The sequence below is a fragment of the Mytilus edulis genome, chromosome 4 (assembly GCF_963676685.1).
Source record: "Mytilus edulis chromosome 4, xbMytEdul2.2, whole genome shotgun sequence".
Lineage (NCBI taxonomy): Eukaryota > Metazoa > Mollusca > Bivalvia > Mytilida > Mytilidae > Mytilus > Mytilus edulis.
Window position 1 is genome coordinate 58,108,485 of NC_092347.1, and position 26,621 is coordinate 58,135,105.

General features: G+C 31.1%; 2 protein-coding genes across 2 annotated transcripts in view; one reads left to right on the top strand and one right to left on the bottom strand.

Annotated features, from left to right (window-relative positions):
• Window positions 1-2,461: 2,461 nt before the first annotated feature.
• LOC139520057 (protein SERAC1-like) overlaps window positions 2,462-26,621 on the top strand; it is a 32,917-nt gene continuing 8,757 nt past the window's right edge. The window contains exons 1-14 of the mRNA XM_071312476.1: window positions 2,462-2,573; window positions 14,770-14,934; window positions 15,280-15,313; window positions 16,984-17,114; window positions 17,850-17,906; window positions 18,529-18,657; window positions 19,398-19,516; window positions 19,812-19,931; window positions 20,418-20,531; window positions 20,849-21,011; window positions 21,739-21,889; window positions 24,771-24,927; window positions 25,369-25,469; window positions 26,088-26,185. Coding sequence (XP_071168577.1) covers window positions 14,829-14,934; window positions 15,280-15,313; window positions 16,984-17,114; window positions 17,850-17,906; window positions 18,529-18,657; window positions 19,398-19,516; window positions 19,812-19,931; window positions 20,418-20,531; window positions 20,849-21,011; window positions 21,739-21,889; window positions 24,771-24,927; window positions 25,369-25,469; window positions 26,088-26,185 — 1,480 coding nt within the window. The 5' untranslated portion in view covers window positions 2,462-2,573; window positions 14,770-14,828. The remainder of the gene's footprint in view (window positions 2,574-14,769; window positions 14,935-15,279; window positions 15,314-16,983; window positions 17,115-17,849; window positions 17,907-18,528; window positions 18,658-19,397; window positions 19,517-19,811; window positions 19,932-20,417; window positions 20,532-20,848; window positions 21,012-21,738; window positions 21,890-24,770; window positions 24,928-25,368; window positions 25,470-26,087; window positions 26,186-26,621) is intronic.
• LOC139520060 (uncharacterized) lies at window positions 11,086-12,968 on the bottom strand. The gene has a single exon (XM_071312479.1). The coding sequence runs from the start codon at window positions 12,891-12,893 to the stop codon at window positions 11,208-11,210; it is 1,686 nt and encodes a 561-aa protein (XP_071168580.1). The 5' UTR covers window positions 12,894-12,968; the 3' UTR covers window positions 11,086-11,207.

Here is a 26,621-nt window from a genome sequence, read left to right on the forward strand (position 1 = left end):
AGTTTAGAACATTGATAGCGTGGGGCGACATGGACATATATATTTTTGAAGATTTGTACGATGAAAATCGTAAAATTGTTAGATGCATGTCTTTTCAATAATTGTCTTACCTTAATGCAGCATATATTTAAACACTATTTCCCTCTGTGAAAGTGGATACATGCTATTTGTTTTGATAAAATTTCGAAGTTACATAACAAAATGGCGACCAAATAATTTCAAACGTAGAGGATGTTCGACACTTAGTTTACACATGCAAATAATTCAATAAGATTTAACTGTTTGTATTGCAATTAAATATGACACGTTATTGTAACTCGTATGATAATTAAGGATAAAGCAAGATTGTGGAGATATTAATTAAGTCATCAACGTGATCAAACAAAACAAACATGGCAACGTGACCTAATCACGATGTAAATTTTGACAAGACTTATATATATATTAGTATTATACGATTGTTTATGAAATCATTTTATGATAATATTTTATATCAACGAAAGGAAACCACGGATGGGTTGAAACAAAGATGCAATATCTATATATATATATTTTGAAACTATTACTTGGGTAACCAGTACATTTTACATAACCATAATTAAACCAGTCACATACAGAGTTATCGAACCTAATTATGACTGGAATAGTTGCATAGTTACTAAATGAACAAAAACTTTTACTGAAACCACCCGTGAGACATACAATATTAAATTTGGCTTCTCAATGTTTACAAAATTGTTTTCATATTCAAACATCAAGTTAAAATATTCCTGAAGATACCGTAGCATCTAGGCAACACTAATGTATGGGCTTACATACTGTTTCGGCTATGCTCATTGTTGAAGGACGAACGGTGATCTAAAGTTGTTAATTTCTGGGTTATTTGACTGTTTCTTGCGGAGAGTTGTCTCATTGGCAATCATACCATCTTCTTTTTATGGTCAAAATTGAAATTAACACCGTGACTTATTTAGATGGCAGTGTCTGCGCGTACCCGCTTGTGGGTACGAATAGTCAAATTGCCGTTCTAGGCTGCGCGTACCCACATCTGGTTTTATAATAAATGCCGTCGGATCGGGAATGAAACGTGAAATATATACGGAATTTGTTGCAATTAGTGAATAAATTGATTAAAACTACTCAGAATTTTCATAAATATACACTTATATATTTCATACAATTGTATATAAGAATTTATAGAAGCCGCAGAGAAAAGAAAGAAGAACCGGGAGCACAAAAATTAAAGAAGATTTAAAGTACAACAGAATAAATTTTTCCTGCATTCATGGTGGGAAGCAATTCCAAACAAATTCGACAAGAAAAAGGCCTTATACAAGGTATTTGTTTTAAATTGTAGTTTTTAATCGAATTTGCCACGCGTTTCATTTAAGTTTCTTTATAATGTCGATTACTTATAGTTTTTGTATTGTAAATCGTTCGTTATATTAAGAATATGTCTAATTTCAGTACTTTCCAAATGGAATGTCCTTTCCACATTAAACTTGGCGTAACTAAAGATGGACAAAACCTTAATTAGTTACATGAATCTTTTATAATTGGTTTAAATTGATATCATTACTTGCTTCTTTAATTTTTATAAACTCAAGCTTAAATTTTAGAATTTTTATATATTTTAAAATTTCAGTTTCTGTTTTACATTTTACTAAAAGATTATTTTAAAATATCATATGGGTATTTTTTTAAATTATTAAAATTTTATTCTTAAAATTTTCATTTAAATTTTATAATAGTATTAATTTCTATCATGTTTTCTTTTACAGGGAATGTACAGGTTTCATTTTCCATCATTGTGCATTTAATTTTTGCAATGTTTATTATGTATCATTATTTAATAAATACAATTTGAAAATATTATTTTTCATACTCTTCACTCGTTCTACACGAAATCCCTATATTATCGATAATTTCCGTATATATTTCACGTTTCATTCCCGATCCGATGGCATTTTAATAGAAAATCGGATGTGGGTACGCGCAGCCAAGACTGGCAATATGACTATTCGTACCCGCATGCGGGTACGCGCAGACACTGCCTATTTAGATTCACTATTATTTTTTTGGAATAGTTTTCCAGACCGCTACACACATTCGACGGATGCATATATTTACATTTATTCTATATGCATACCATATATGTCTTTGTTCGGTTATAGAGTCGTCATACTGTCAGATTGCTGATGTATTGCCGGGGTTGTTTTTTTCCCAACTGGCTTGGCTTGTCATTGTTAAAACATGCAAGGCTATTATGTGACTCACTGTATTTAATCTAGTTATAATGGAATTTCTTTCAAACAGTTTTATTTTAACTGGGTATCTTATTAAACGGTAATTTGTTTAATAATGATAATGCTCATTTGCTGCCGATATTTTTGTTGAATAACAGTACTGTACATGTTGGTGCTCTGTTTATGGGAGGAAGTTAATTAAATAACAAATAACAAAACGTTCGTTTACCTTCCCTACTCAGAAGGACTTCGATGTGTTTGCATGCAGAAGAAAAAAATAATCTACACAACATTACAGTAATATTCAGCTAATAACTTAAATATCTGGTATTTTTTATTTTGTATATTTCATCTAAGAGATTTACAGTTTTTGTTGTTGAAAAACATTGCCAAAAAGATGCCAATCTAATAGTTATCAACTTTTAAATAAAATCCAAGGATTTTAAGTCTCACTATATATGCTATTCAAATCCTTGTAAAATCATAGTGTCCTATGATTGTGACATACTAACAGAGTAAAATAGAATGTCCTAGTTGTGACCTACTGTCTTGATTAAACGTTTTCCTTTAAGCAACAGTAGTACATTTGTAAGTGGTAAATAATCAGAAATTATGAGGGCCTCGAAATTACAGAAGCAGTAGAATACTGAGTCCAGAGTGAATTGTTTTGGGAACCTTAGAAACCCTTATCAAGCCATACCACATCTTCTTCTTTTTATACCAAACACAATTATTTATTTACTTTTGGAATAGTTTTCCAGACTGCTACATACAGTGACATTTGATGGATGCATATATATATATGTTCCAGACCGTATGAGTATTTGGACCGTACGCGTACGGTCTGGACCGTATGCGTATATTTTCAAAATACGCATACGGTCGGACCGTACGCGTACGGTCTGACTAATATTAAGAAGTTGGTCACGTTTATCAGATACAAATGTATATAACAGATCAACATAGCTTACATCTCAAATTAATGTAAAAAGTTCAATAGTAATTGAAATAAAACAAAATAATGTTATAACTATTTTAAACAAGAATGTGTCCTCAGTACACGAATGCCCCACTCGTACTATCATTTTCTATGTTCAGTGGACCGTGAAATTGGGGTAAACCCTCTAATTTGGCATTAAAATTAAAAAGATCATATCATACTATTTTAAAAAATCACGTTTATTTAATCTGTTAATCTCCTGTATTTAGCATGTCAGTAATTCATATATTGAAGCCAAGTATGCTAATTAAAATTGAAGTTATCGGAAGTAAACTTAGAATAAAAAAATAACGATTTTGATAAATATTTGTTTAAATTTAACCAATATGATCCCAAAACATCAGCTGGACCGTACGCGTATACTCATACGGTCCGACCGTACGCGTATGGTCACACCGTACGAGTATACGTATATGGTCCGGAACGTACGCGTACGGTCCAAATACTCATATGGTCTGGAACATATATATACAGTGGTCTCGCTAGCCCAAAATAGAAGGGCGCCGCGCCCTGGGTGCCCTCAACCGCGCCCTTCTGCCCTGACGTCTTTTTCCAAAATTATCTTGTGCCGTTTTGGTAAAATTTTGTTTCATCGATTTCTGATCTCCAAGTTAATTACATATATGACACCTGTGTGATTGCCCCCAGGTTAATCATGTCATTACAATCAATTACAATGATAAAGACTTCAAAGGTGTTAATAACTAGGTAATTTAATTAGGACAATGTATCTTTTTGTCATACTTTTGATGAATGTGTCAACGAGTGTGTTTAGCTTGGGTGGCATTTTTGATCTCCAAGTCACAATGGAAGAGCGTATATAAATGAAGACTTTCATGACTTTAGAATTAAATTTAAGTCATCAAAATAAAACTATGCCTTTACAGAAATGCCTTCCATCTCAACTTGTTAGCAACAAGCACAGTTTTTAATTAACTCGAACGTGGTGGAAATTGATTTTGGAGTTACTTCCCCTGTTTTAGCTTATTACAAATTTGTGCTCTAAAAACATTATCTAGTATCAAAAATAGGAATAAATTACCAATTGAATATATAATAACATAATAATGTTACCTTTAAGATATTAACTGTCTTTGAACATATTAAAAAATATATATTGCAATTTCTATATTTCTTTCACTAAATAATTCAAAATTTGGTGACTATGTGGAACGCATCTATCCAATCGAGCTAGAGATAAAGAATACTACAGATACAGTTAAGTCGGCCTCATATCTTGACTTACATCTAGAAATTGACAATGAGGGTCGGTTGAAAACAAAACTTTACGACAAAATAGATGATTTCAGCTTTCCAATTGTGAACTTTCCCTTTCTAAGTAGCAACTATCCAGCAGCACCTGCATACGGGGTATATATCTTCCAATTGATACGATATTCCCGTGCTTGCATTTCCTATCATAATTGTCTTGATAGAGGGTTGCTGCTCACAAGGAAGCTATTAAACCAAGAGTTCCAAATGGCATGAATGGTGAAGTTGAAATCATCCCTTCGTAAATTTTACGGACGCCATCACGAGTTGGTTGACCGTTATGGAATAACCGTATCACAAATGATATCGGATATGTTCCTTACGTCGTAACTACAATCCCCTTCCTTTTCCTGAATGTGACCTACCGAATTAGACTATTTACCGGATTTGTTATCACATAAGCAACACGAAAGGTGCCGCATGTGGAGCAGGATCTGCTTACCCTTCCGGAGCACCTGAGATCACCCATAGTTTTTTGGTGGGGTTCGTGTTGTTTATTCTTTAGTTTTTTATGTTGTGTCGTGTGTGCTGTTGTTTGTTTGTCTTTTTCATTTTAAGCCATGGCGTTGTCAGTTTGTTTTAGATTTATGAGTTGGATTGTCCCTTTGGTATCTTTCGTCCCTCTTTTTTCTACTTGATAATTATACTTTTAGCAATCCATGTTCTAAACATTGTTAAATTACTATTTAGTAATGCTCTCAGTTTCAGATCATATGATGTATTAAAAGCTATAATTCTTATATAAATTAAAAAAAAAAAACATATTCTTTGATAATGGGTAGAGTGAAGTTAAACTGTAAAAACATAATATGTTGATGAAGATGTACTATATCATTCATAACTACACAAACAATGAAATAAAGACTATAGTTGACAAGCATCTTTATTTAAAAAAAACAACATATACAGGAAAAAAAAAAAATTTGTTAACTCGTGATACACACAGAAACGTAGACAAAAAAATGAGCAGTGCCTTTTCTTATCATAAAAAGTGCCCTGCCCTCCACTGGCACCCTGCCCCTTTTGATTTCTAGCTAGAGCACTGATATATATATAAAGTGCCTAGAAAATCAACTTAACGATGTTAAGAGTAGATTTGATTCGTAACTTCCTCCCCAGCGCCGTATATATATATATATATATATATACAACTTGTCTAAACATCAACCCAACAATGTTAGATCTGTAAATTTGCTTTCGCAAATTTTTTGTTCTTCCCTCGCTGGGATTCGAACCCATGCTACTGAGATATCGTGACACCAAATCGCCTGCACTGTAGCCGTCCCGCTAGATCACACGACCACCTGGGCTTCACGTATATATATATACATTTATTCATATATGATATATACATTTATTCATATATGATATATGCATTGCATTATATATATATGTCTTTTTCCGGTTATGGAGTCGTAGTACTGTCAGACTGCTGATTCCCCAACTGGCTTGTCATTTAAACATTCAAGGCTATTATGTGACTCACTGAATTTAATTTACTTATTTAGTTGGGCAAATTTTTACCAACTACCTTATCTCCAACCAGCACATTTTAGACCAAAATCACTGTTCGTTACACCTTGAGCTGGTAAGAATTGATTTGAGGAAAAATCACTTTGGACTCAGAATCCCTAAAGGGAAGAATACTATTAGGATAGTAGCACTTCCTTAAACATACTTTCACCAATAATGAATTGAAAAAGGTAGTCAGTACACAAAATCAGAAAAGAAAATTAAGTGATAACTAACATCTGAATATGATAAATATAACCATTTAATTAAAAAAAAAAAATGGGGGGGGGGGATGGAGGGTGGTCAGAAAAATGAACATCCTGGCTTGGTAAGTGCTGAAAATTAATAAACTTGAATAAAACAGGATGGAAATATATTTTGATATTAAAAAAAATGCAGGAAAAGTTACTACGTAGTATATTTGCAAAAGTGAAAATAAATTTTCCTGCGGCAAAAAAATAAATAATTCAGAGAGGTCATGTTGCTGATGGGGATACAAAAATAGCTAGTCTGAATCTGCAAATTTTTTTTTTAGGTTTCTGGATGACAAAAATGACCATATGAGTATTTGGACAATATGATTAAGAGATACATTTGTAACATCTGAAGAACAACTTTGAAAATGTTTTTTTTTTTCATGTTCAGTTTTTTACTGATAGTTGTTTCTAGTTTTTAGGCAGTTAACATACATGTAGTCAAGGGTTAATTTTTTCAGACATCAATATTAAACTTTGTTAAACCTTTATTGAATGTTACCAAATTTGACAGAAGCCTCATCTGCATAATTTGAATTTCTTATTTAATATTCCTATCATTTTCTATATTGGATTGATAAATTAATAGTCAATATAACACTTTAATAGAGACAGCAGTAAGGACAGGTGGGACACACAATTTCACAAGGAACTCTATAAAAAAAATAATGATACTTCCTTTCCTTTGAGATGTCAAAGGAATATTTTTGCCAGAATTACATTTCTCCATGCCACAGTGGCATTAAAAAGTCTAATGACCTATATTCAATGTGTTTTCTTGTATCAATCTGGTACACAAGGAATACCCACACTGACAATGTCTAATACTGATACAGTCATACTGTAATATTTCATCAAGAATAGTAAGCTGTACAACTTTGCAAACATGATAATGCTTGATTGATAAAAAATACAACATGTGTATATTCTTCTATCTATGAAGTTTTTTTAATAATGAATTGAGGGAGGATTGCCTCCCCTGACTCACTGTGGGAGGATATTGCAAAATTATGTATACACAAGAAAAATTACATTAATGTAAAAAACAACTATACATGTATATTCTATCCATCTTGTTTTAGAAAGGATTTCTATACATATCTATACTAGGCTGAGCCTTTATCCATTTCCTTTGTTTGAAACAATGAAATCTTTGGATAAATTGAAATGTATTCTATATCACTTTTGAATCAAATTTTCTATTAACAAACAAATCCAGAAAAAAAAACTGAAAAAGATTTAAAATCAGAGAAAGTTAGTCAATTTCCAGAGACTTCTGTTTTAACCCAATTTATTGATGGTATAAGCATAGACATACATTTTGTACATTATGTACATAAGGGGATTCAAAAGTAAGTCTAGAATATCTATGTATTTTACAAAAATCTTTGTTTTATATTTTGTACCGTTAACATGTACAGTGATTCATGATTCAGACGCTTGTCTAAAGAAATAATTATCCCTTTCCTCTGGTACACACTGCTGAACACATCAAACTGGATTTGTGAAAATAATCTATAAAAATGTGTGACCTTAAATAGATTTTTCACCTGTTTGATATATTGAGGTCCTATTGAAGAATTTTGCAATCTAAAGATTCAAATTCCACTATAATTTATCAGGCATCCATTTAATACCCCATGCCACTAATTGAAAAGAATGATAGGGTGTAAAAATCCATTTGTTGATATATTGTTGATGATAGTGTTTGTTGCAGGATAGACAAAATTTATTATCATGATCAACAAAAACTAGAAGGTGTAACACCACTAATTCAGGCCCGGCCAGAAAGCACATACCAGAAAGTAGTACATATTTAACATAAAATAGTTCCTACGCATGAGTGTAACTTTCAAAATTTGTAGAATATTTAGGTATTTTAGGTTTCAAATGAAAGGTGAAGGACTGGTGATCATTGTAGAACACTTTTTGACTTTTAATTTTGACTATTAAAAAAACTGCACTAAATTTTAAAAAGAGGGTACATTTTGTCTGTTTGTCAGATCTGAAGTACCTGTTTTGGTACATCCGAACTTCCGGGATCCAGTTCTTTCTAATATGCCATTAAAGGTATGTTTTCAGTACAAGTCACCATAAAGTGTTGCTTTGACATGCAATTATTTTCACTTTATTTGAACTTAAAACAAAAGAGGTGTGCCTGCTTGAAATGGAGGAATTTACAAAAATGTAACATAGAAAGCAATGGGACCATGAATTAGTGGTGTACTTCCAGAACAGATGTCATTACTGACATTAAGTCTCCACCACATCTTGGTCTTTTTGATCTTTGTATCATATTTTGGTGATAGAAACTGTAGGATACATTTAAGGAATTAGACTAGTTTGTGTGGAATAGAATTGATCATTTCTTAAGATAAATATTCTTAGTCTAGACTGCATCTTTTAACACAAAATTATTTATTGACTGGCTAGGAATCAATTTGAAGAAAAATAAAAATCATCTCTAGGGCAACTTTTTACGACTTTTTTGCAGTTAACATTTAGTTACTGTCTTGGCACAAGTTTTTATGATTGAGAGATAATGTATGAAAAGTCGCAGAATGTGATCGTGAGACAAATGGATTCATGGATGGGTTTACCATCTGGCTGTGATTGCAGTGGTAGCATAAGTTTTGTGCATAAAGTTTTATTTTCAGAGGGTAAGTGACCTGGGGTTGAAGTCATAAAACTTTGCTTAGTGCTCAGAGCACAAAAATCATGCTCCAAACATGAAATCCAGCATTTTGATTGGTTGATTTTCGAGTTTGAGTACAAAAAACAGACTCGAAAGATTTATGACCGCAAGGCCTGGAAGCTCCATAAGTTTGTAGACGTATGACTTATGTTAAGAAGTTTCCCTCTGCCATATGTCCTTTGTACTTGACCTAATTTTCCTTGATCAGTGACTGCTAAATAAAAACCTACTTTTTTGTCATGGGAATTTCGCACTCATTATGAGTGATATGATAACCATATTTGATATATAGGTTCCTTGCAAAGTTTCATGTTCATCAGTCATGGTTCACCTGACCTTGACCTCATTTAATGGATCAATAATCAAGGTTAAAGTTATGTGATTACGGTAGTTCATTTCTCAAATACTGTAAGCAGTAAGTCCACTATATTTGGTGTATGGAATGATTGTACAAAATGTTGTAAGGTTGTACATGTCAGTCTTGCAGGTTTCATTTGACCTTGACCAACAGCCACTTAATTACAGGATCCTGACTTACAAAAACATACAGAATGTGGCAGGATTAAACATGTTTGCAAATGATCAACCCTTTCTTTACCTTGCACAGTGATGTAAAAGCAGATCATAAGAACAAACTTTTAAAATCAATTTGAAAGGTTTTAAATCAGATCGACACAAGCACAAAAAATCAAGAAACAAAAAGACAATCAGACAAACGACACAAACCACAAATCTATGAGAACTCACTGTTACTGAAACCCAGTTCAAAACTAAGTACAGAGTCTCTAGATTACGATGACTTTTTAAGCAATTCTATTGGTTATGTTTTGCATCATGGATCAACGAATCTGACTCAGTGTGTCGGTCTAGTACAGAACAGGGTTCATATTCCTATTGCATTAAAATGTTCAAATCCTGAATATGGATTTAACTTTCCACTGGACATTAAATAGCCATGCATCTATCCATCTATCAATATGTTGCTCATAGAGCATACATTTTAGGTTGACCCTGCTAGTTTACTTGTTTTAATTTCATTTTGGCAAACCTTCTTTCAAATTATTAAAAAAAATTATGTTGGATATTTCCAAACAGCAGGAACAGTATGTCAATGTATGTGCTGCATGTGTAGAGAAGGGTATTTTTACCCATAAGATGAGGTTATGTTTTTTGTCCAAGATAAAGAACAATTTTTCAGTATTCTTTATTTGGGTGGATTTTACTGTTTTCTAATTATGATGTACAGTAATTTAGTTATTATTGCGAGGTTTTTATTATTGCGAAAAATGCGATAAAGTTGTAAACGCAATAATTAAAACTTGCATTTTGAAATGTGTTATATGAATTAAACAGGATTTTTCTCAAAATAGTAAAAATTAAAATGACATTCAAGTCTTAACCGAAAAGATTGCAATAATTATAATGCACTCAATAATTTCTGAATTTACAGTATTCAAATTTACTTTTGAAGTTGCTTTTGGTGTTTATTCACTGTAATTTATTGTTTGCATATCAACTTCAAACACATATACTTGATATATTGTTAAACATGATAAATGGGTAAAAGAAATCTGGATTTTCCTACCAAAAAATTGCATTTCTGACAGATGAGTTTTTTCTCACAACAGACCCATAATGGACCTCAGTGAAGTGAGTCAGTCAGGCAAATGCATGGTGGCACAAGCTTAAAGACAAGAAAGCTGTGGAACTGAAAAAAAGTCCTATAGAATGAATGAATTTCAAAGCATGAATTTCTTTTTCTTTTTTCTTTAATTTTGATAATTTGAACAGAGCTCAGATCAAATAAAATGAACACTGACTTTACATATACATTTTAGAATTGGTTTAGTTTTGCAAAATGTTAAATAAGTGTATTGCACAAAACTTCCATTAAACATGTTAAAGGAAGAATGTGGCATTTCACAAAAATTTTGACCTGTGCACAAGGCCACTTTTTGGACTTAAAAAACTAAACCAACTGAATATTGTTACTGCTGTGAAAATATTTACCAAGTTTAACAAAACAACCTTTGTTTGACATATATATATAATATGCTATAGTACTGCTACACCATGTTAGTTTTTTCATAAAAAAGAAAGGCAATATGAAATTGTAATTAAAAATTGTTCATACAATAATATTGATTTTGATAATTAACAATTGTTAATCACATACAATGTATCAAGTGTTAAGAAGTTTATAACATTTATGTGATGGCATGTTTTTGTTAAAATCCTGAACAAGTCACTTCATAAATCTTTGCTTCCTTGGCTGTACTGTTTGCTGATTTACTACATCCTATGTAGAGTTGTCCTGTTGGAGTGAATGAAAGGCAGTATGGATATAGTATTCCTATGTCTTTAGTGTTATACCATGACACAAGATTTCCCTTACTATCCAGAATGTGTATAGATTGAGTATCAGTCATCATGACATTATCTCTTGGTGTTGTCACTATTCTGTTGGGTTTAAATGTTTTAACCTTATTAATTTCAGGATGGCCTTTATATGAATTGATAACACCACTACCTGTTGTCAACACTACCACTCTACCGTCTTTACCAGGATAACAATCCCCCACATGTATATTCCCATTACTGGTACTGGTTATACTCATTGGGTAGGAAAATATAGGTTGATTATGTTGATCATGTTCATACACAGTCTCATAGTCTCCCTGCTCATTCATTACAAACACAGCTCTTCTTCCTAGTTTATCACTGTTACCTCCTACTATAACTTTATTACCACTGGTAATGTAGATGCATGTAGGACCGAAAGGGCTCACATTATATACGGTGTCAGTTATATTACCAGTGGTGATATTGAGTTGTTGTAGTCTGCATTTTCTCTGAACAGATAGCAGGAGATTATTAGATTTAGTTTTCGCCATACCATGGACCTTCATGTTAAAGGTAGATACCACATTGAGTTCTTTGCCTGAAGGTAATGCATGTATTAAACAATCATCTGCATTTGCACTAATCCAAACTGAATTGTCAACACATGGAATAATATCTGTTATTACAGTAAGTTCTGTCTGATATTCTTTAATGATATTTAATGAAACACTTAATTCCTCTGGACTTTCTTCACTTTGTAACACTCCAACATTAGATTGAGTGATCTCCCCTGAAACAAACTTTGGAATGGAATTGTATGATGATTGTGTTTTTGGTACTTGTACTCCAATGGATTTTTCCATTTTCCTGACGTCAGAAAAAAAGTTTGCAACATCTGTGGATTTTATTAAATCCTCAACTTCATTGTTTTTCTCATTAGATTGTTTCATTGATTGTGATACAATACTCAGATCTTTGTCAATTGATTTGAAAATAGTTTTCAGGTTTTCATCAACTTCATCTTTTAATTCTTTAATGTATTTGTCAATGTCACTTTTCAGCACTTTTCCATGATTTAGAATATCTTGGATAACTTTGCTGTATTTTGCATTTTCAGCATTCTTACGCTTTACCAATTGTTCTTTTTTTGTGATTGCATTTTTTTCTACCATTTGAATTTTACTTTGTCCATTTTTCAGTCTTTCTTTTTTCATATAATAGGCTTCACTGATTTCGATTAAGTCATTTGCATGCTTCTTATGAACTTTGGACACACATGTCGGACATACAAGACTGTCACAAATCTTACAAAAAAGACAACAAGATTGTGAAGCATGGTCTTGACATTTAATATTTGTAAAATCCAATTCTCCACTGTGTAAACCAATGTCTTTTATACTTATGACCTTATGTTCCTGTGCATTTTTAATTCTAAGATGTCTTCCATCTTTACACTTATCACATATTAGCAGTTCACAGTCAATGCATTTCCACTTGATGTTTTTCTCAGTATCGCATAGGTGACAGTTTATAGGTATCTGACTTTTTTTAATGGATTGAGAAAATGCCATTTTGTTGTCCAAATTAGTCTATGTTACTTTGTTCATAACTTGTGTTTAAAAACTAAATAATATTTAAATACCCAGTGTTTTATGTGCAGATAGCTCAACAATTTGATGTATTCTTTCATGGTATTATATTAAGTTTTCCTGATAAAGGTAGTAGATAACTATTCAAATGACAGTTTTAACAAAAGTAATCACTAAACTGTATAGGTAGATAGTATAACAACCTATTGAAAATATGTTTAAAAAGAGTGCATAATAGGGATATAAATAGTTTAAATTAAACTTTAAACAAATTATGTCTTTACTGTTCAGTCAAGCAATATTTTTTTAAAAGTTTTACAAAATATTCCTTGGCAAGAAACAAAGGCCAGAGTTTAACACAGTGGTATTTATTTAATATAAAATTTTGTTTAAAAAAAAAGTTTTAAGTTTTCCTTGACAATAATTTTGGCAAGATACATTTATTTTGTTTCTATATTTGATGAAATCTTGCATGAGCACAGTTAGTTTTTGAGGCATATCCCCCCCCCCCCCCCCCCCCCAAAAAAAAAATAGGTTGTTGTTCAGAAAACAAGTTTAATCTGCAAAAGTAGGCCTGTTATCCCTTTTATTTCGAAATAAAGTTGAGATGATTGTGACAGCATCTAAATTAGATTAGGATCATATGTATGTAAATCCCTCATCCTTTGCTTTGATTTTTAACCGGATTTTTGTGACAAAAATGTCGGTTATTGAATTGGGGATGTACGGCGGGCGGGCGGGCGGCAATCAAATGTTGTCCGTGCATTAACTCATGAGCCGTTCAACCAAAGCTTTTAAAATTTTAATATGTTGTTACTGACAACTAAATGAAGGTCAAGTTCAATAATGGCGATTTTGACTTTTACCGTTCAGGAGTTATGGTTCTTGAAAGATTGAAAAATGGAGTTTCCAGTCGTGTCTGTGCATTTACGCATGAACTGTTCTACCAAAGCTTCCCAAATTTTAATATGTTGTTACTGATGACAAAATGGAGGTCAAGTTCAATAATGACGTTTTTGACTTTTACCGTTCAGGAGTTATGGTTCTTGAAAGATTGAAAAAATGGTGTTTCCAGTCGTGTCCGTTCATTTTCTCATGAACTATTCAACCAAAGCTTTTAAAATTTTTATATGTTGTTACTGATGACAAAATAGAGGTCAAGTTCAATAATGACGATTTTGACTTTTACCGTTCAGGAGTTATGGTTCTTGAAAGATTGTAAAATGGCGTTTCCATTCACGTTGTTGCATTTACTCATGAACCATTCAATCTAAGCTTTTCAAATTTTAATATGTTGATACTGATGACAAAATGGAGGTCAAATTTGATATTGACGATTTTCACTTTCACCATTCATCAGTAATGGTTCTTGTGATATTGCCAGGACACAAATAAATGTTAATAAATCCGGTTTGCTGTCGTTGTGACAGCCTCTTGTTAATACTACTTATGTTTTTCCTGTTTCTCATATTCCTTCCTGAAGTATAGAAACTTTTCATATGAATGAGTTTGATTGAACCTCAGTAGAGAATGTTGCCTAAGACCTCCAACTATTATTGGGGAGTAAATGTCCAAACTGGGCATAACTGACAACTAAGAGGGCCCTATAATTATATATTGTAGCTACTCCCTTATCAAGAGGATGTGTAAAAATTCTTAAATCCAAAACCTTTAATATCAGAATTTTATTTTTTCTTGAATATCCAAAACCTTTAATATCAGAATTTTTTTTTTTTTTTTAATATCCAAAATCTTTAATATCAGAATTTTATTTTTTCTTGAATATCCAAAACCTTATCAGAATTTTATTAAATATACCATGTATTCATATTATATAACATAATCTTTTTACTTTCAGATTATTCTGATATGGTGGATTCTAGTACTAAAAACCTGTAATAAAACGTTTATCCTGTTATGTTCAGTGGTCTACTTTACAAGCTATGTCGACCTAGATGGTATACTATTTTTGTTAGGAAACACTTTTATCATACCAGGAAAAAACATACAAGGAAAATACAGTGTGAGTTTTAAATCTGTTAAAAGTTGTTCTTTTCCTTTGGAATTCAATTTAATGATTTAAAAATAGCGAAGTTGCTTTTGTTGATGATTTAATGTTGAAACGACATGCTTGCTTGTCAACACAACACAATAGCATACCGGAAATTACATTTTTACAATTATATATTTGCCATTAATATGCCATTAATATGCAATAATATGCTTTAAAATTGCTGTACGGTGACCTATAGTTGTTAATTTCTGTGTCATTTTGGTCTCTTGTGGAGAGTTGTCTCATTGGCAATTATACCACATCTTCTTTTTTGTATGATGTTTTAAATTTACTCTAGATATTTTCTTTTTATAGATTCTGTTGGTGTATTCACAGTTTCAGCAATTTGGTAAGTTTATACCCTTGTCTGAGCCATTGGTTTTTTGGTAAAATGCTCACATCAAGTATAGGTTTATAATTTTATACTTGCCCCAGGGTGGAGTGGCATAATCCCCTATGTACTATCAATAATAAACAAACAAATAAAAAGCATTCTTCGTGATTTGATCCATTACTCAAAGTTCATATGCATATGCATATACATGTATATATTTTTATACATGATAATTGCACTTTTGCACTGAATGAAGTTGTAGGTTTGAGCTTTCCATCTTTTTAAATTTTAATCTATGAGGGATACTCTTATGTGCGGTATTATCAAAACGTTATACAGATATTTCTCTAATTCTACGGAAATATATCCCTTTCCGAACCCATTGTATACAAAAAATTAATCAACGTGTGGTTGCCGGTGATCTCAAAAGATCATTGGATGATGTTAAGGGTCATGACCTTTTTAGCTAACTGGATGAATCAAAATATGCTATGACAGGTGTTAATGAAATTGACAACTTCGTGCAATGTGAAAGGCACTCGAAGGGGATTTTCGGTTAACAAAAAAAGAAAACGTATTTTTTAATCATTAGAGAAACAGATTCTTACATAGTTACTCGTGGATATCGGATTTATCCAATCTCGATAGTTGAATTATTAATTTTAAAGTCCAAGCCTCGGCTCCGACTTTAAAATTAATAATTTAACTATTTTGATTGGATAAATCCGATAATCCACTCCTATCAATGTAAGAATCTATATTTATCATATTTATAGTTGTAATTTTTTTTAAATCTCACTTTAAACAATCAACAAAAAAAATCAAAGTCTTTCATAAATTAGAGATAACTCATGTTTCATGAATGGGGACATATGATAAAATTATAAGTTTGGAATGACCTATTATAAGTATATAAGTTTGGAATGACCTGTTATAAGTATATAAGTTTGGAATGACCTATTATAAGTATATAAGTTTGGAATGACCTATTATAAGTATATAAGTTTGGAATGACCTATTATAAGTATATAAGTTTGGAATGACCTATTATAAGTATATAAGTTTGGAATGACCTATTATAAGTATATAAGTTTGGAATGACCTATTATAAGTATATAAGTTTGGAATGACCTATTATAAGTATATAAGTTTGGAATGACCTATTATAAGTTTATAAGTTTGGAATGACCTATTATAAGTTTATAAGTTTGGAATGACCTATTATAAGTATATAAGTTTGGAATGACCTATTATAAGTATATAAGTTTGGAATGACCTATTATAAGTATATAAGTTTGGAATGACCTATTATAAGTATATAAGTTTGGAATGACCTATTATAAGTTTATAAGTTTGGAATGACCTATTATAAGTATATAAGTTTGGAATGACCTATTATAAGTATATAAGTTTGGAATGACCTATTATAAGTATATAAGTTTGGAATGACCTATTATAAGTATATAAGTTTGGAATGACCTATTATAAGTTTATAAGTTTGGAATGACCTATTATAAGTATATAAGTTTGGAATGACCTATTATAAGTTTATAAGTTTGGAATGACCTATTATAAGTATATAAGTTTGGAATGACCTATTATAAGTTTATAAGTTTGGAATGACCTATTATAAGTATATAAGTTTGGAATGAACTATTATTGAATTGGAATTACCTCATTTTCAGTGGAGCTGTTGTATATTTAGAGATTAGATATTTAGGAAACCAGTTGTCCACAGTCACTGATGTGTTTGATACAGAGAAGAATAAATCCACATATATTTACCTGGATCCTGAGAAACAAGAATCTTTTCAAGGTAACAAATGTGCTCAAATTTGTCAGTCACATGATTGGACAACCTATGCATTTAACAGATGCACCATTATCATTTTTGTTTTCTGCAAAATATTACTTTTACCTCAAGTTAAATATTGTAAAGATAGAAAAGAACTTTTCTGTAAGTCTGTTTAATGACAGGTGTAAAACTACCAATAAAAATAGCATGGTCCAATAATTTCTATATTTAAGTGCTACAAACCACATTTTATGTTCTTAATTACTCATAAACACTGATCAATTGCCATGTAACTGCCAATAGGACAGAATCTTGCTTGCACAAATTATCAAAATGATTTGAAGATATACCATTTTCCATCAAAAAACCAAATTGTAGTCAGTTCAGTCATTTATAAAAAGCATTCTTTATAAAGCATGATTTAATACAAAAAAATTGAAAACTAAATTGTAAATAGATATAAGAATATGTGGTGTAAGTGCCAATGAGACAACTCTCTATCCAAGTCACAATTTGTAAAAGTAAACTATTATAGGTCAAAGTACGGTCTTCAGCATGGAGCCTTGGCTCACACTGAAGAGCAATCTATAAAGGGCTCCAAAAATAACTAGAAACAGGAAAACCAATGGTCTAATCTATATATAAAAAACGAGAACACTAGTGAACCACATCAACAAACGTCAACCACTGAACATAATTTTTTTTTTTTTAATTTCATAATGAAAGTAATATTGTATGGTATTTCATTTATTTTAGACACGAGGAAGATGTCACGTGTGAGGAAAATTAAAGACTTTATCTCAGAGAAGTCAGGTAATGAAAGTATTACAAAACAGATAATGTATAAATAGTGGTAGATGTACATGTATAGTATAGAACTAGAACATAGCTGTCAATTGTTAGCTCATTTTGCCTGGAGATTCATAATGAGGTTTTAAATCAATTGGTGCCTGCTGACAGTATGTTCATGTAGGACATCTTTTCAACTTGACCACAATTAGTTTAAGGATCTTATGTTTTAAATATATTTTATGATACATTTTGTACTGTCAAATATCTGACAAATTATCAATAATCACCACAAACTGGTCATTTATTGGTCATTGAGCAAAGGAAAACAACTTATAAAGATTAACAAATGTACTGAACTGCAGTATATGATAAAAAGTCAGAAGTTCAGGAAAACTTACTAAAAATAATAGGAAAAAACTAGACTTGATAATGCCAATAAAAATGCTATCATTTTTCTGAATTAATAAATGGTAAAATTTTCTGCAATGTGTGATTATACTAGGTTTAACAGAACCTAATTGCTTATGAAGTAAATAAATGAGAAATAGCTAATGGCTGTAAATCAACTTTAGGGGATAAGGGATTTCTGACACTTACATCCTTCATTACAGACTCTTATTATTACCGTTGTTATTTTTTTAAGTGAAACATTTACCATGGATTTATACAAAGAAGGACAATCCTAAATCTCTATTGAAATTGGCAAGATCATCAGATCAGGGCCTCAGATGTCTTGGTGTCAAACAGCTCTCAAAACACCATGATTGGGAAGGTAAATCTATTGGATTTATATAGTTATATAGTAAAGCCTGTATTTACAGAACCTACAAAGAACAGAAAATCATGTAAACTGAGCTGGTAAAGTCTGTTATAAATGTCATTGGAGAGTTGACATTTGTTCAATGCAATTTATGTATCAGAGTTACCTCCCATTTTTCAGAACAACAAAAAATACTGTGGATTCATTATTCTTTGGAAACTAATTTTTGTGGACTTTATGGGTATAGGTAAACCAAGAAGGTTGTAAAAAGTACAAATATTCTGAAGGCTCATATGCAGATTTTGGTAAAACCAGGAATTCTGGGAATCAATTACCCACAAAACCCCTCTGAAATAAATGTAACACAGTAGGTTGTGTGTACTTTATGGGTATAGGTAAACCAAGAAGGTTGTAAAAAGTACAAATATTCTGAAGGCTCATATGCAGATTTTGGTAAAACCAGGAATTCTGGGAATCAATTACCCACAAAACCCCTCTGAAATAAATGAAACACAGTAGGTTGTGTATGATGCATCAAAATTATTGAAAAATAAGGTCTATGCTTACCTTTGAAGTATAAAATATTTGAAAAAGTTTTGACAGGAATGCTGTTTTGATTCAACCCACTTAAAACATTGTTTGATATGAATAAAATCATAATATGCAATAGTTTGGACATATGCCTACATACCTTTTTTTCTAGGATTTTAGTTTTTTGTTTAGATTTTTAACATAGATACCTACTTTAACAGACTACCAGTATAGAAACATAGCCCAGGCTTTAGATACTAGAACAATGATTGGACTAGCCAGATCTCAGGACGTGGATCCAAGATTTTTCTTACCAATGCCAAAAGCACCACCAAGTAAGGTTTGTACTGAATTAAATATGAAGGGGGAGGGGGATGCACATGTTATACCAGTAAACATAGTATAAAATATTTACATCATTAAGGTAATACATTGTTGTAAGGGAGATAACTATTACTACAAATTGTATTCGTAAATATATGTAAAAAAATGTAAAATGGATAATTTAGTGTGTTGGTTTATTGAGGGTTGTTACAGCATGGGATATAAGTTATGCCATGTATTTGTCTTTTTTGTGTGTATTTATCATTTTTTTCTCTACAGTGGGTACATGTATTATTATATATCATTTACAGGTTTGGTTAGAAGATGAGTATAGGACTTTGATATCCTCACTACAGAACGAAGATCTAGATAAATGTCTCAAACATTTTGCAACAAAAGCATTGCAGCTGGGCAATAATGCTGATGAGAGGGTAATTCTAAAAATATTTTAAAAAAGTATCTACAAACCCAAAATTTGGGTTTAGATGTTTTTAAATACTGGTTAAATCTACAGAGATCAAACTGTTAGTAGCGGGCAGAGTTTCAGGTCTACTCTGTGGTATTAAAAACAACCATTCATATTGTCAGTTTTTTTCCGAATAACAAAAACTTGATCTGCAATAAATTAGGAATGCCATTGTTTTTTTGTTCTAAGAAAAAAAAATAAAAAATATCCAAATTTCTTCATATTAAAATAAAATTAAATAGGACATGCAGATATGAGTTAGATTTTAATCAACTCTTATTACATTTAAATAGTAATGATTAACTTGGCAAAAAATATTGAGTTTGTATCAAGCAATTAAATATCCAATCCTCACTTGTTATTAAACCTATTATAAATAACAATCTGTATACAATGTTTCAATTTGTGTTCACTGTACAACTATTATAAGATTAACTGATTTTTGTTTCAGGACAGTTTATTCAGTTTTGGCGGAACAGGTTTGGAATTTGCCAAGTCAGTCAGTTCTGTTCCAGAAGAAAGAGTAGAGATTGTTTGTTTACAGGCTTTAGCCAGTCATTCTGCAGTAAGACTTGTAAAACAATATTATATTTTTCATTACTTTTTATTTATACGAAAACAATGAAATTAACCATATTCCTTCAGATTCTGAAAAAAAAATATATGCTTTAATCTACTATTCTACATTACAAATAGTAGCTATACATATTTTATACAGAAATTCCAATAATATGAAAGTAAAATAATAAATTTGTTGTATTCTTGAACCTGCAAAATCAGAAAAGTTAGACCAAGAAAATTTTAAATTGCTGTTTATAACAGTCATGTCTAAAACTTTCTGATAGGACACTTGGCATTATTATTTTGTTCTTTAACTTTTAGGATTTTAGATGTTGTCAAAACATAATAAAGATGGGAGGTGTACAGTTGCTTCAGCAGACGTACACCAAAAGACATAAAAGTATTGTTATACGAAGACAGATTGCCAAAACTCTTGGAAACCTTTCTGTTCATCAATGTTTCCATGAAGAAATTGTTAGAGCAGGTACATGGAATTTTATATAGTATACATACTGCAGATTTTTTTATTGGTTTTGTGGTTTTGGAAAAACCAGAAGTATAGCTAATTAAAAAAAATACCACAAATATATAGCCTTGTATGCAAAAATTGTCAAATCCTTATAACATAATCATGATAATACAACTGTAGAATATTAAAAAAAAATATGACTTTCCTTTTCAGTCTTGCAGTATATTTTTTATGCCCCACCTACGATGGTAGAGGGGAATTTAGTTTTCTGGTCTGTGGGTCCGTTCGTTTGTCCGCTCGTTCGCCCGTCCGTTCTTTCGTACCGCTTCAGGTTAAAGTTTTTGGTCAAGGTAGTTTTTGATGAAACTGAAGTCCATTCTTGAAACTTAGTACACATGTTCCCTATAGTATAATCTTAATGCCAAATTAGATATTTACCCAATTTTAAAGTCCATGGAACATGGGAAATGATAGTGCGAGTGGGGCATACGTGTACTTTAGACACATTCTTGTTTTCAAATGTAAAAGATTTTTCATACACTTTTCAGCAGTCTTGGAATATGGCAGAATATTGATGAGGACCTTTGCTGTAGTTTCATTCAGGATGCTACTTGTTAGAACTTTCAAAAAATATATTTCAAAGTGGCTTTAATCACAATCTCAGTTATCATTTAGGTGCTGGGTGCTTCATATAAACAGTATTCATACTAATTATTAAAAACCCTTTTTTTTTCTAATACAGGATGGGTAACAGTTCTATCGAGATGGATATCATCGTCTGACTTAACTTTGTCTCTACATGCAGCCAGAACATTAGCTAATCTAGACACAGATTTTGTTTCTTGCACTTATGAAGATGGAGTCTACCTCATTCACCCAATATATAGGGAAAAGTAAGTTTAATTTTCCAAAGTAAAGGAAAAAGATTTAGTCACTCACCATTTTATACATAGTTAATGGCATACATTGATGCTAGTCCAAATAATTATGACGTCTCGGAAGACTATTTTAAATTTTTGCTTTGACACATTTCAATGTAAGGTGTCAAAGAAAAAAAATATCACAGCCTTTCAAGACGTCATAATTATCTGGACTAACATTGATGCAAGGAAAGGAATTAGGTAAACATTACTTTATAGCTTGAAGTTAATTGGGTATCCAGTATGTGGATTTATTTGCAAAGAATAAATGTTTGATGGCAGATGGGGTATTGCCTTCAATAGCTAATTTATCAAATTACACATGTTACACTGTACTTGTCTATAAATTCTTTTAAATAAGATGAATAAATTAAGGCTTTTAAAAAAATCACCAAAATTAAATTAGCTTTTTTTTTGAGGATAAAAAGTAATAAAAAAAACTTTGATATTGCAATATACAATGTAATCATAAGTAATCTTAAGTAATCATGATTACTTTAAAGAAAAGTAATCTAATGTAATCAATTACATATGAAATAGGGTGTAATTGTAATGTAATCGATTACATTTTATTAGCAAAGTAATTATAATTTAATCGATTACATTTTAAAGTAATCGACCCCATCCCTGTTGCCTTGACTAAAATTTTATGCTTGTTTGATTTTATTGAGTTTTCAGGGTGAGTAGATTTTTTTAACATTAAAATGTAAAATAAAAACTTATGCAGTTGATTTTCTACAATCTATTTTACTTGCCATTATTGTAGTCTTCTTTGCTGCTTTAAAATTTTTTCCCAAACTTATGGCCCTGAGTATTGTCTTTGTATTCTAAGTAATTACTCTTACATGGAGCTATCTTTGACTGATACAGAACATTATCAATTTTGCAAAAGTGAGTTGCAACTTTACTTGTTATAGAATTTTATACACCTTTGTCTGAATAATGGTGTACTATAGTCTGTCTGTTTGTCCTTCCATGTGTTCATCCATTCATGCAAAATTAAAAGCCATTCAATATCAAACAACTAGATAATGTTTTGAATATAGATCAAGGTAGTGGTACACAAAGTTTATTTAAAGTTTATGCATAATTGTTTGTTCGTGTTTTTTTTAAAAAGATGTTACCTTTATGTAAGGTTAAATTTTAAAGGTATTCTAGTCAGCTTTTTTTAGGCAGTATCTGACTAAAGGAGTAGGTCCGGTAAGGACCGATTTTGGCCTCAAATTTCAGGTTCATCTGACGAAAGATTTTGACCATTTTTTAAACACTTTAGTGTCTATTTTATTTGAATTAATTAGTTTATGTGAAAGATTTTAACAGATTTAGTCACAAAAAACGATCCGATTCAAGCTCAAATATGAAAAATCTACCTAATATGCCGAAAAATGTCACTTTTCAGATGGTTTTTGGTAAAAATGAAAGTGGCCGCATCCGTGTTCATCCTCAACCTTTATATATGTTATGTATTATCATAAAATACAACTTACATTTCAATATTAAGGATGAACACGAATGCGGCCACTTTCGTTTTACACGAAAACCGTCTAAAATTTAACTTAAAAGCTAGAATTATGAGGATTTCAGTAATTTAGCATGACTTAATGGTGCTAGTACCGGATATATGTGCATTGTATTGTCAAAAACAGCACATATTTATGTAGCAGAAGCATTCTACTGTCCAATAAATAACTAAAGGTTTACATTTTAACAATTTTGTAAAACTGCTATATTTTGGGGCCAAAAAGGGGTCTTACTGAACCTACTCCTTTTGTTTTCGTTTACAGTTATTTATCATAAACCTGATGTTTTACAATCTGTACAAATGTTATCACAAAAGTTTTGTCTTAGTTAGTAAGAGCTCATTGAATGAGCTTTCAAATAAATCAGACTGCTAATTATTAATGCAAGTCCCTCTAGTATCTTTCGCACCTCTTTTCAGTTTTCAGGCCTTACAAAAAAAAGTTGGATTCATTAGCAGAAAGTATTTTGAAAAGACATTTAGCAACATAATATTTTCTATACATGAATAAAGGAAACAAACACAATCAAATATGTACTTAGGATCTGAATATCGAAATTGTTCCTCATATTTAGAAAAATTGTCATAACAAGATTTTTTTCAGAAGCACTTTGAGATAAATTTCTAAAAAGGGAGATAATCCTGCACTGAATGTTAGAAATAAAAGAATGTATTCATACAATTTAAACTTTCCCTCGGAAATTGGTACAAATTAAAAACACTATATACAGGGATTAATAAAAAAGGCTTGGTTTGCTGCAGTTACTTATTTTTTACTCTGTGTGATACCCAAATACAACCCTGGCTTTACACTTATTAGAATCAATATATACTGTTAATAATGTACTATGCAGAATATGTTGTACTGAGAAGTTACTATGAGCACCTTAGTACATATTTATAAGTATTGGACTTATATATGACTATAGAACCCTACCTGTAATAGTGCCAAAGAAATACCTATCTAGTACTAATACAGCGGCTTTTAATTAGAAAACTTACATAACTAGTTCTACAAGAAGTCATATAATAGAAAATGAGGAATTCTTAAATAAAGTAATAAAAATAATAACAATGAAATAGATGTCAATTTCATTACCATTATAAGTTACTTTTAATGCGAATAGTGCGAATGTCTGTGTATCTCAATAATAAGATCTGATTTTAGTACCTGATATATATATTTCTGTATGCAGATTTTCATCAAATCACAATAAATAATCTTCCATTTTTTTCTCCATTGTTCAAAAATGGTAATGAGGGATGGACACAATAATTTCTGAATTTACATTATATAATAGAAAAACATATTGTATAGTGTTTTTTTTTCTTCAGGGAATCAATCAATGCAGATATTGTATTTGTACATGGCTTGCTAGGAGGACCATTTAAGACCTGGAGACAACAAGATCGTAAAGGACCAGGGGCAGATAAATCTTCAGATGGTACAGAAAGTGTAAAAAAGGGAACGTATACATTCTGCTGGCCCAAGGTATAAAAAACTAACATATTTAGATATTTTACTATTTAAAACACTGATAGGTAAAACAGAATATTGTGTTTATGCCAAACTATTTTGTTCATAAATTAAATGATAAAGTTAAAAAAAAAAAAACAAAAAAAAACTCTTAAATTTGCACCAAGTAAGTTAACCAGGGAGAAACTGCTTGTTTTCTAATTTTGTATGTGCCCTAAATATAATATTATTTGTGAACAGACATCTTTCCTTACTTATATTATAATTTTTAATATTTCTCACTTCCTCATACGTCTCAGCTCAAAAGTATTTGTAACAAGATTGTGTTACAACAAAAGATAGTGCAATTGTTATTTGGCATGTGTCTACATTTTATGTGTGTTGGACTTATTTGTACTGAACATTTTTTCAATGTTTAAAAATTATTATCGTAAGTGTGAAATTGACTACTTTCAGGATTGGTTGGCAAAAGACTGTGGTAATATTCGTATATTGTCTGTGGAATATGATACAGATCTTAGTACCTGGAATGCTAACTGCCCTTTTGAGACAGAAAAGTATGGTTTGCTTAATAAAAGTTCAAAATAATTAAATTTTGTTCACACTATATTTCATAATTGAAGAAAAAAAGGTTAACCCTCAAAAAATCATTATTGAAAAATATACATGCATCACATTGTTTTTCTCTTTTCTATATTTTGTGGAAGAGGGTTGACAGCTTTGAAGGTTGAGAAAAGTATAATACAATACTAGGATCTAATACCAAGAATATTTCCCAATGTTTTTCCTAGTTGTTCAACTCTCCTATTATCTTAAATTTTTATTTGGTCAAGTAGATAGGACTAGCTACCAGCACCAAAAAATAGAAAAGCCAACAAATAGATCAAAAACTGATGCAATTTTGGATGAAAAACAAATATTTATGATTTTCAAGACTTTCTAAACATTATTGTTCAAGTTGAGTGGATTAATTTTGTTAGTAACTGTCTCTAAAAAAAGAGAAAAATAACCTTCAACAGAAAAATTAAAGTTTTCGATTTTTAGTATATATCATCTCAAACTATATAAAAATTTCAATTCATATGGAAACTAAAACCTGAAATGTTCACCCTTGGTTTGACCTACAGTAGAAATTCTAGACCTTTGTGAGAACAAATTGTATATTGTTCTTTTAGGAGGTCTCTAACTGTGAGAGCATCAAGCATATTACAGAAGTTAAAGAAGGCAGATATAGGGTCCAGACCTATTATATGGGTTGGTCATTCCATGGGAGGTAAGCACTGGAGATGCATCTCGAATTTTCTCTGTAGATAGCAAATTATTTGATCAAGACACGCATAACTTAATAAATGAATAAGAGGTCATCCATTGTGTCCCCTAATTTCCAAAGTAGTGGCATGGTTAAATTGACAAAATATTTTGTGCACACTTTTACGTTCTAGAATAGATTTTTTTTTTTTTTGCAAAGTAAAGTTTTATTCTCTTGAAAGCGGTTGATTCTCACTTTGGTTGAATATAATTGATGACCATTAAGGCAATATACCTTAAAGGGAAACTTCGCAAAAAAATCAAAAATTGATATTATGTCCATTCTGTATAGAAATGCTCAAATTTATAGATATTAAAGTTTTATTCCGCTAGATAAGAGATCACCATTGATTTTAAATTTAGAGTATCAATTCTCTGTGTTCCGCCATTTTGTCATCTTC